The following is an 11,087-nucleotide window of genomic DNA, read 5'->3' as shown; positions in this document are numbered from 1 at the left end:
AGGGGTAATCTTCTAAATAGTATAAAAGAGGCTTCGAGATAAATTTGTTGTGTGAACCAGTGGGAGAAGAAAATGATGTATGCATTATCGAGATCGATGATACCGATGTACTTGTAATGCCGGACGATGTCGATGTCATAGAAGTTCCATTCACGATCATATGAAACCACCCTACACCAATATAATATGAAACCGAAAAGGACAATCAGATAGTAATCATGCTTGGCCGACTCATCGTTAATAATAATTTGGACGCATAAATAAGGGTAAATGCCCTATATTTTTGCAATGAAAGGGTCACAAATTACACGATGAAAGTCGCGGTATTATCAATGTCCTTGTCGGATCACAATGAGACGTGGACAGTATTTTTTTAATTAATTGAAAATAAATAAAAAGTTGTATTCTGATTTATTCTATTTTTTAAATTGAATAATAAAGATGGTGAATGATAAATTCTAATTTCTACACAGTAATCAATTTGATTGTGTCTGATTGTGTCTGCTAGTCTCAGACAACTTTTTGTTTGATGTTTTCTTTTGTTGCTAAAAATAAAGTTGTACTCTGATTTATTCTATTTTAAAAATTGAATAATAAATATGGTAAATAATGCATTCTGATTTCTACATACTAATCAATTTGATTGTGTCTGATTTCTATATAGTAATCAATTTGATTTTTATATATCCGTGGTAGTTGCCTATTTTGACTGGCCACTTCTATATTTGTGATCCTTTGAACGCGGATTAGGGAGGAAAATTCTGCGTTTACCCCCATTTTGCGGATCTACAACTGTGCCTGCAATGAAGTGACGAAGCGTTTTGTTGTCGACTATGACCCGGTCAAGCCTGATTACTTTTTTATATACGTTCTGCCTTAAGTCTCTCTCAGTCTCGGCACACATACTGCCAGGGTACTCATGGCTCTGATTTCTCTTCACCCTCTGTGCTTCGTTGTTGTCTTTGCTTCGATTTTTGTCGCACAGGCAGGAACTGTCAACTTTACTTTTCCTCCTCAAGACAATTTAGTAAAGTACAACGACACTGTTTTTAAAGACGGTGCGATAGATCTCACCAAAAATGAATACAAGAGTAACCTGGGTTCGAGTATTGGTTGGGCCACTTACAATGAGCCGATTCCTATGTGGGATAGCTCTTCTCAGGCGCTGGCAAATTTCACTTCACATTTTCAGTTCCGCATTCAGCGACACAGTTCTGGCGGGGATGGAATCACTTTTTTCATAGCCCCCTTCGACGCTGAACCGCCTGTCAACTCGTCTGGGAAGTGGCTAGGCCTGTTTAACCGGATAATCGACGGAAATTCATCTAATCAGATAGTTGCTGTTGAGTTCGACACATACAAGAACAATTTCGACCCGGATGACAACCATGTGGGAATCGACGTCAATTCAGCAGATTCTAATGAGACCGTTTCACTGAACCAAACTACAGGCAATTGGCTTGCCAGCGAGACTCTCTCGAACGAGAACAAATGGGACGCATGGGTGGATTACGATGGCGGAGCAAAGCAGATCCAGGTATTTCTTTTATATAACCCCTCTGGTAATACCAGTAACATCTCTAAACCAGGAACCCCAATCTTGTCGTATAAAATAGATCTCAGCAAGTTTGTACCGGAGAACGTCAAAGTTGGGCTTTCAGCTTCCACTGGATCGGCAAGCGAAACCCACACAATTTACTCTTGGAATTTCTCGTCTAAATACTCTTGGGAAATCTCCACTGGAAATGAAGGTTCCGTAAGAGTTGTTTTGATTTCAGTCTTTGCCAGCTTGTTTGTCCTTTGCTGTTTCATATTCGTTGGCGTAAGCTGGTATCGCAGAAAAAGAATGTCCGGTGACGAGGGTAGAGAAGAAAGCGACGTGGAGCTGGACGAATGGTTTGCTCAAGGCCCCCGCAAGTTTTCATATGCTGAGCTCAGTGCTGCCACCAGAAACTTCAGCGACGACGAGAAGCTTGGTGAAGGAGGGTTTGGAGGCGTGTATAAAGGCATTTTGCCTTCCACAAATGAGTCCGTGGCTGTAAAGAGAATATCCGAGGGTTCGAAACAAGGAAGGAAAGAATATATTACAGAGGTGACCATAATTAGCAAGCTGAGACATCGTAACCTTGTACAGCTCTTGGGGTGGTGCCACCAAAAGGGCGAATTTCTTTTGGTGTACGAATTCCTGCCGAATGGAAGTCTGGATAACTATTTATTCGAAGAGCAAAAGGTTGTCATGGATTGGGATCGAAGGTACAGCATTGCATGTGATATAGCGTCTGCTCTTGTTTACCTTCACGAGGATTGGGAACAGCGTGTTGTGCACAGAGACGTGAAGGCAAGTAATGTGTTGTTGGATTCTGATTTCAACGCAAAGCTGGGAGATTTTGGCCTGGCTAGACTGGTGGGACGCGATCATGCAGCCTCTCATACGACCGTGGTGGCGGGGACATATGGGTACCTGGCACCCGAATGTGTATATACGGGAAAGGCCAGTACAGAATCTGATGTGTTCAGCTTTGGAGCCGTCACTTTAGAAATCGCCTGTGGGAGGCGACCGGTGGATCGGAGCTTGGATAAAAGACTGGTCGAATGGGTTTGGAATTTGTATAGCCAGGGGAGGCTCTTGGATTCAGCAGATAAAAAATTGGAAGGGAATTTCAAAGGCAAGGAAATGGAGCGGCTGCTGTTGCTGGGATTGTTGTGTTCTCATCCTGATCCAAAAGCGAGACCTAAAATGAAAGAGGTGGTAAAGATTTTGAAATTTGAAGCCCAGTTGCCAAATATTCCTCTGAATTTGCCTGTAGCTGTATATGACAGTGCCATCCTTCACTCGTCGTCGATGCCGACCGGGTATGGAACTTCTATGACGTCGACCTCATCCGGCATTACAGGTACATCTGTATCATCTGTATCAGTTTCTTCTCCTTCTACTGGTTCGCGCACCGAAGTCATGTCCATGCCTCTTTTATACCATTCAGAACATCACCCCTCGATTGGAAATGGTCCACGCGCTGAATTCATGTCCATGTAACATTTGGCTAGGGTTTTTTGGAGCTGGTAATAGGAATCATTTGGATTGAGTTTCTTTTGGTTAACCATCCATCTAAATTGGTTGCTCTTGGTTTTTGTGTATGTTAAAAAATCTATAAAAGAAAAGGGCTTTAAGAAAGTAAGACAGGCGACAAATAGTAAAATAGGATAAGAATGGGTTATATAGTTTAAGGAACGAGTTGTATTATGTATAAGTCAATGTATTATTTAGTGTTTTATTTTCTTCATAATATTTATAACAATGTAAAATTTAGAATGTTGTATTTTTCATATTTTAATTATTTATTTTAAAATTAAAGTGTTATATTTTTGGATTTAATTCGTACTTTTAATGTTTAAAACATTCTAGATAATTGTCGAGGAGAACTTAGTTTAATGGTCAAGTAATTATTGGATGCAATTAGATGTTGTTGAATTTTTTCATAGAATAGTAAGAAACAAACAACATAATATAAAATAAAATAAAGTATATGACATAATGAATATCGTTGAAATCTAATATATTGAACATTTATTTATTTGTATTTATTTTATTTTAAAAAATCTAAAATAATATGAAATCTAAAACATTCCATTTTTTACAATCTCATTATTTATTCTAGAATTTAAAGTTTTTTTAAGAAATCTTTGTGAAAGCATATAAATTTTTTACTTATATCTCTAGCTTCCAATATGTAGATTATTCTACACAATTTTATTTTCTCTTAACCACATGTAATAGATTTAGGTGGATTTAGTTTGACACAACAAAATTGTGAAAAATACGCTACGAAAAGTTTATTAACTATTTGAATATTATCACAACTTATAAGCTTTATTTCAAGAATATATAGGAACTATTTGACGGTTTGATTTTTGTCAACAAATTTAAATCTTTTTATTAGTTATTTTGATGTCAATAAAAAAAATTGAAATATGATCTAAATTATTTTTAAAAAATCATAACCTTTTTGTTATTTTTGAACTCATTCTAATTAATGAATGATAAAATATGATCCAAAATATTAATGAAAATTAATGACAAAGAAAAACAAAACATCTAGTACTTTTATAAGATCCTTTTTAATGAAAAACAATGTGAACATACAAGTAACTTCCTCATAATCACTCAATTTATATTATTAAACAAGAAATAATTTTATAAAATAATAAATTTTAGTGATAGTCTATCTATAACTATCAAACAATATGGTTGAGTTATTTTCACAAGAAAGAAAGATGAAAACTTCAAGAAGATAATTATCTAGCTTTTGAGGATATCAAAAAGAAAGAAATTGTACTAGATATTTTTTTTTCAAGTGGTCTCTCTTTGTTAAAATAATGGAGAACTAGGGGATGACCCTGTAGTGTGACAATAAGTCATGAGACTTTTTTATAGGGTGATCACAAGTTCAAAACTTGTGCATTCCATCTTGTAGGCACATGTTGACAACATGGAGAAACAGACAATTGCGTGGAGGTAACCATTGGCATAAGCAGCATGCGATAGATGAGTTATAAGGAGAGGGCATTGTCACCATGGAGAGATAGGAAGATGTCTGCATGTGGTGATGGAGAAATAAGGTGACACCTGCATGTGGTGATAGAGAGATAAGGTTTCACTTGCGTGAGGTAGAGGAGATATAAGGGTGAGTTGTCATGTGTGTGCAACAGAGTGATAAGGTGGCGTGCCATGCATAGGCAATGGCAAAAAAACATCTCTAAGGATGAGGTCCCTCAAAAATGTGACCTCAATGGTTCATAGATGTAGTCAAACACATTAATGGCTTCAGCCCCTTACCGATCAAAAAAATAGGAGAACCAAAAATTATTTAAGAATCTAATATTAAGTGATACCACTTAATATCAAACAATATTTGAGTTTTAAGAAGGTTCTCTAATACATATATTTTATATGCTTCCTATTAAATTTTATAGTATGTGAGAAATATCCTAATATATAGGTTTGTACATTAATTTAATAGAGATATCCTAACATTGAGAGATATCCTAATTTATATAAAGATATCCAAAGGCATTTTTAGTCTATAGGGGTGAAGGCTTAAGAACTAATGGTTCAAGTGTTGGAGTTCTTATTTATTTATATAGAGCGATGAAATTTAATTATTTTGAGGGGTTCACGCAAACCCTCAATGATTAGAAGATAACTCATTCCTCAAAAATAAAATGGATATCATAATTTCATTTTATTCAGACTAAGAGACATATTATTTCACAATATATTATTATTTGATTTGCATGGGTTCTTTGAAATATTTATCCTAATTTTTTATTATTTAAATTGTCCATAATTATCTCACTAAAATAATAAAATGTCTGCAGAAGGTCATGCCCCTAAATGACCAATCCACAATGCTAGATTTATAGGCAACACCCTCTAGGTGCAACGGAGTGAATTGAATGTCATATTTGTGAGACCGCTCCATGTGTGATCCCTATGGAATTTCCATTCATTCATGTCTTTGTGATTGTTGCTTCATGATTTATGTTAAGCTTAAAATTGCCAATGATTTGAAGATGTATTAATATCTGGGATGTTGTGATATTGTTCTATATTGTGCAATTTTTTCTAGTGAATCTAGTTTATATGTTAGATTTATTATGATCACTAATAGCTTATTTATGAATTTTCTAACAACTTATTTATGTTAGATTGATTATAATCACTAATAGCTTATTTATGGTCACTTGTGAATGTTTATTTCTATTTAGCCCTTATGTAGTAATGGATGGATTTTGTATACATATTGTTCTCCATAAAGATGAATTTTTAGATAAATTTTTTAATACATGTTAAGTTCTTCATATATTAATTTATCTATTCGTCATACAATATTGACATTGGTTGTTAAATTAATAGCTAAATTTTGCCAAGGGAAAGAGAGGAGGAATACATAACCAAATTATTTATAATTTCATGTGCATTTATGTTTTGAGTGGTGTAAGTGTAATAGTTTTTAAGTGATGTTGGTCATAATTATCCATTTTACTTTGATGGGTGTATAATACCAAGTTTTATGTTCTAATAGTGACCCCAGGTGTTAGATAAGGATTTTGGGGGTCTTTTGGAGTATAATACATCTATTTATTCAATTTTTTAGTGTCCTAAAAATTCTCTTACCCAAAAGTGATGACAATGATTGGTTGAGAAGTTATATGTGAGAGTTTCTCTCTCTTTCTTATTTTATTTCCATTCTTGTTTGTCGAGAGGGTCTTTTGTCATCTGCTTTTTTTTTGAGCTTCTAGTTTTGGTGAGAGGTTTTGGAAGAAGGTTTTGAGGAAAGTGGTGGGGAAGAAGATAGTAAGGATAAATATTGGAAGGGATTCTCCATAAATTTTACATTTTCTTGGATTTCTTGTTAAAGTAGGGAATCAAACCATTTGTTTAGAAATCATTTGAATGTTGTTTTGAAGAAAAAAGGCTATTGCTTATTTTTTATATTTATCTAAAGAATTTGTGATTGGTATTATGTCTAAATCATATAGAATTGTTGCAAATTATTTTAAAAGTGTTCAAATATGTGTGGGTGTAGACTGCCCTTGGGAGAGATTTGGTCCTCCATGTGATGCGGTTTAGCTAGGAGTGTGCACATAAGTATTTGTTGTTATGGCTAAGAGTACCCTAATTTATCTTAAGGGTGAGAGTTCTCTATGCTTTACTTATTATGGATATGAGTATCCAATATTGTTGTGATGGAGGAATGAGGTAATTTGTAGAATTTCCATTTTTGCACAATTGTAGGGTTGATGAAGGTTGGAAAGTATGGAAGAAGTTGAGGAAATAAATTTATTATTATTCTTTAACCCTATATGGTTGATAGCCCCTAATAGTATAAGGGACTCCACATAGAGTTCCTTAGTGATTTTGGTGAGTTATTTTTTTATGTTTCTTGTGAAGAAATGCTTAAAATGTGATGTGGTAAAGTGTATGTTCTGGGTTGATTTTCTTGCTATGTATTCTATCTCTTGCTAAGGGTGGATTTGAATACCAATCCTATGGTTGGGTGGAGAGTCATGCCATTTTCCTTTCATGTTATTGCTTCAGTTAATGAATAAAGGATTTAGAGCACTTCTCTAGTGATGTTGTATTATGAGGTTATCTTTTAATATAAAATAATTTATGTAATTTCAAAATGGGAATGAAATGTGAATAATACTCTCTCTCTCTCTCTCTCTCTCTCTCTCTCTCTCTCTCTCTCTCTCTCTCTCTCTCTCTCTCTCTCTCTCTCTCTCTCTCTCTCTCTCTCTCTCTATATATATATATATGGTAATTCAATTCTTCAAGAAATATTTTGTGAAAAATATTCTCTGAAAGGTGTGATTATTTAACATTTCTTTGTTATGTGTTGCTTCTTTAACATTTAAAAATTTTGTCAAATAAATATAGACCATTCTTATAACTTACGTGAATTAGAATGTGAGATAATAATTTATTAAAAACGATAATTTATATATTTAGCCGATAGGCTATTATATTGGAAGAACCTCCCATTTGAAGTCTAATGTCTCGCGGGAGAAAAGTCTCTCCACCAATTTTTGCTTTCAGCATTTCATCGATTTTTTTATTTTTTCCGTTAGATTTTTTACGGTAAAAAATCAAGGCCCTCCCAATGTCCCATTCCCTTCCATTCCCTCCCATTTTCTTGTCCTTCCCGCACAAATGGTGCCCTCTTGTCCGAAGTAAGCGAAAGGGGACCCACATTTGAAATCAGGTAGCTCCTACGTAATTCCCTCTTTATTTGTTAATATTTCAAATTTAATTTTATGTCTTTTTTGGCATTCTATCTTGTTTAGGAAGGAAAAATTACTGTTATTTTAAATTAATTTCTTTTTTTTTAAATAATTGTTACATGCTGTTTTAGTTTAATGTGTTTTTTTTTTTAAATTTGAATTTGTTAAAATTAGAATTTTTTATTTATTTGTAATTAATAAATAGAATCATTTTTAATTTTTATATTGTATTATACTATTTTTTATTTTTTATTTTTCAAAATTTAATATTTAATAATATCATACAATTTAAAAAATTATTAATTTTTTCTAATTTATTGAAAATATAAATTATTTTACAATAAAAGTTCTTTAGAAAATTATAAAAAAATATTTTATTGGGAGTATTTTCCTATTTTCATCTATGCTAAACAAATAAATTTATATAAATAAGCATAAATTGATTTGATTAAAGTAAATGATAGTTGAGTATGAGAATTGTGTGTGCATCAATGCTAAATTAAGAAAAAAATATTTTAGAAAAAAATATTTGCTTACTAATTATGTATTTTTTAATTTATGGTTTATTTATTTTAGTAAAATTTGGATAGTTTATTTAATTTGTTTTGAAAATTAATAGTTAAATCTATTTATCAAAACTACACTTTTGGTAACGTAAACCTAGTTTTATTATCTTAAATTTAATCTAGTTTGCTTTCTATGGAATTGCTATCTTATATTACTATTACAAGTGCCATTTAGAATTGAATACGTAATGTAACATTTCACCTTGGGATAATATGAACCTTTCTTTAGACTGGAGGTCCAGAAAGACATATATTTCAACTAAGTGTAATAACTAATCATTTTATTAGGCTTAGATGAGTAATATGAGAATGCCTCATGAACCTTATGCCCTCAATTTAGTAAAAATATTGTCTCAAACTAATTTTGTTAACATTGCTTAAAAATAAAAGAAAAAAAAATTGCTGTTTGATCTAGAAAGAATGGTTAAAGGTATTAAAATCTTCTTCCTCCATAGGGATGAGAGTGATGTATGTTTGCAATTTTGACAACCAAGTTTGTGTACATAGAGGTCTTGGTAGTACAAAAAACATAAGGGATTTCAACTTACATAATTTTTTTCTATCACTTCTTTTCATGATTTTTATTACCATTGAGGGTGCTTATATTGGAGATGTTATCCTATGAATTTATACAAAACAAGAATAAAAATATCATGAGTATCTTGTAACTAACAAGATAAATCAAATGTAAAAAATAGAGCATTGATGATCTATTATTCTCCCTTTCATTCGATTGCCTTTATATGGTGCAATTGAGCGAGGAAAGATCTTCTCACATATATGAGTGGTGAATAAGAGCATATAATAGTTTATTGTAAATAAATAGTATCATAACAAAATCATAATCACAACCATGCAATAAAATAATTAATAATAAGAATGTAAGCACATAAATCATCTAAGCATAAATGTATAACAATCATAACTACAATAGTACATTATGGGAATGCCATGCCCAAACATTTAACAACATGAAAACTCAAATAATTTTTATTCTTCTTTTGACCCCATTAAGAAGATCATCATGATGATGTGTAAACATCATAACAAGTATCAAAAGAGCACCTATATTACTTTTCTATATTTAATCCTAGAGTACATTATTAGCATTGCATGATTGTAATTTTCCCATACCAAGATAAAGTACATTTCATGATGATAACAATCTCACAAAATTGTTATATGTAATTAATTATTCAAAATGCAACTTAAAGTTTTACTTCATGCCCACAATTTTCATTACAATCTATCAATTTTATTCCATACACTATGTCAAGATCGAACTTACTAATATTTGATAGAAATATATTTATAACTAAATTTATTTTCATTTCTAGTTGTAATATCATTATTATAAAGGCTATTATATTATTATTATTATTCTTTTAATAGTAACAACACTTTAAGTTCTCCCATTAATAATAGCATTAATATAGGAGCTCAACCAAACATTTGAATTTATAATTTTGAATCCATATTACACACCCTTACTTATGGCAAAAATATGTTGAAATAAATTTATTTTCAAGATATCTTGAAAATAAATTTATATTAATAAAGTTATTTTCAAGATATTATTAAAATAAGTAAGGGTGTGTAATATGGATTCAAAATTTGTGTTGCTATCTTTGAGGTGGTTCATATCAGGCTTGCATACTCCTCTTTCAAAATGATATCTTGTCACCCTACATTCAAATGATGTGGGTTTGTTTGTGGTGCTATATAGGGCGACAACGTCTTTACTTCCCAATACATTTCCCTACACTACTTTTGGGGTTTGATTTGTGAAGCATTTGTCTTTGCCCTCAAGTATTTTTTAGGTCTCACTTGCTCCTCTGCATTATGGATATCCCCCCATCAACAAGTGTGTCAGTTTTCCCATCCTCAATCAACAAGTTCTAGAGTCAGGAGAATACACAAAGGTAAAGATTAGAAAAGTCTTTTCCCTTTATGTCACTGTGTTGACCATGCTATCAGAATAGTTATTGGGGTTAACCTATTGGGTGCCTACTTATGTTTTGGTTTACCCCACTCAAGTGGTCAGTATGTTTATTTCAAATACTTTGGACCTCATGCAATCATTTTCTATAGTTTTTGATCTAGCTACAAATTATCTAAGGAATTGCCTCCATAGCACCCTAGATTCTTCTATTAAGGGTTATGATCTCCATTAGGGCAAAGCTTTAGTGGGTGGCCTATTTTGTCAAAAATACCTTGCCAAAGACTCTAGTTTTCTTTGTGTTTATACTGCTCTCAAACGGTCCCTTAATTCCAAAGATGACATGCTTCTCATAGATGTCATCTCAACTAATAAAAGGGAGTTGGGTAAATGCTTGTGTAATCATATTTTTGATAAATATGAAGCATTGTTCCTCCTCATCACCACAAATGCCATTCCCCAACTCGTCCCTATAACCTATTTTATGAGGAGGTAGAGACTCGATTGAATAATTCTCAACTACAAGGTACATCAAACAACCACCCACTCAACAAGGAAAGAGGAGTTGACAATGTGGCAAGAGCATATGACAACATTCATGGTCACCAGGAGGATACTACTCCTCATGATGGGGACTTTGTGCTAGAGGTTATTTTCATTCGTGGACATGAAGAAAATTCTACTAGGACTGGTTTTACAAAGAATGGTCATGCATTTAGCCTTAATGTTGTGTTTGGTGCTAATGCTGAAGAGGAAGCACAAGATTCTAACACCATTGTGGATATGGAAATGGTGGA

The 11,087-nt window shown here is 32.8% G+C and overlaps 1 protein-coding gene across 1 annotated transcript; it reads left to right on the top strand.

Annotated features, from left to right (window-relative positions):
- Positions 1-837: 837 nt before the first annotated feature.
- Positions 838-3,034, top strand: LOC131075500 (L-type lectin-domain containing receptor kinase IX.1-like). The gene has a single exon (XM_058012343.2). The coding sequence runs from the start codon at positions 920-922 to the stop codon at positions 3,032-3,034; it is 2,115 nt and encodes a 704-aa protein (XP_057868326.2). The 5' UTR covers positions 838-919.
- The last annotated feature ends 8,053 nt before the right edge of the window (positions 3,035-11,087 follow it).

This window comes from Cryptomeria japonica, unplaced genomic scaffold, assembly GCF_030272615.1.
Source record: "Cryptomeria japonica unplaced genomic scaffold, Sugi_1.0 HiC_scaffold_328, whole genome shotgun sequence".
In the NCBI taxonomy this organism is placed as follows: Eukaryota; Viridiplantae; Streptophyta; class Pinopsida; order Cupressales; family Cupressaceae; genus Cryptomeria; species Cryptomeria japonica.
The sequence above is the reverse complement of the archived record's forward strand: the minus strand, read 5'-3'. Positions and strand labels throughout refer to the sequence as shown.

Coding starts and splice junctions, on each gene's coding strand:
- LOC131075500 (XM_058012343.2), top strand. CDS start 920: ATGGCTCTGATTTCTCTTCACCCTCTGTGCTTCGTTGTTGTCTTTGCT.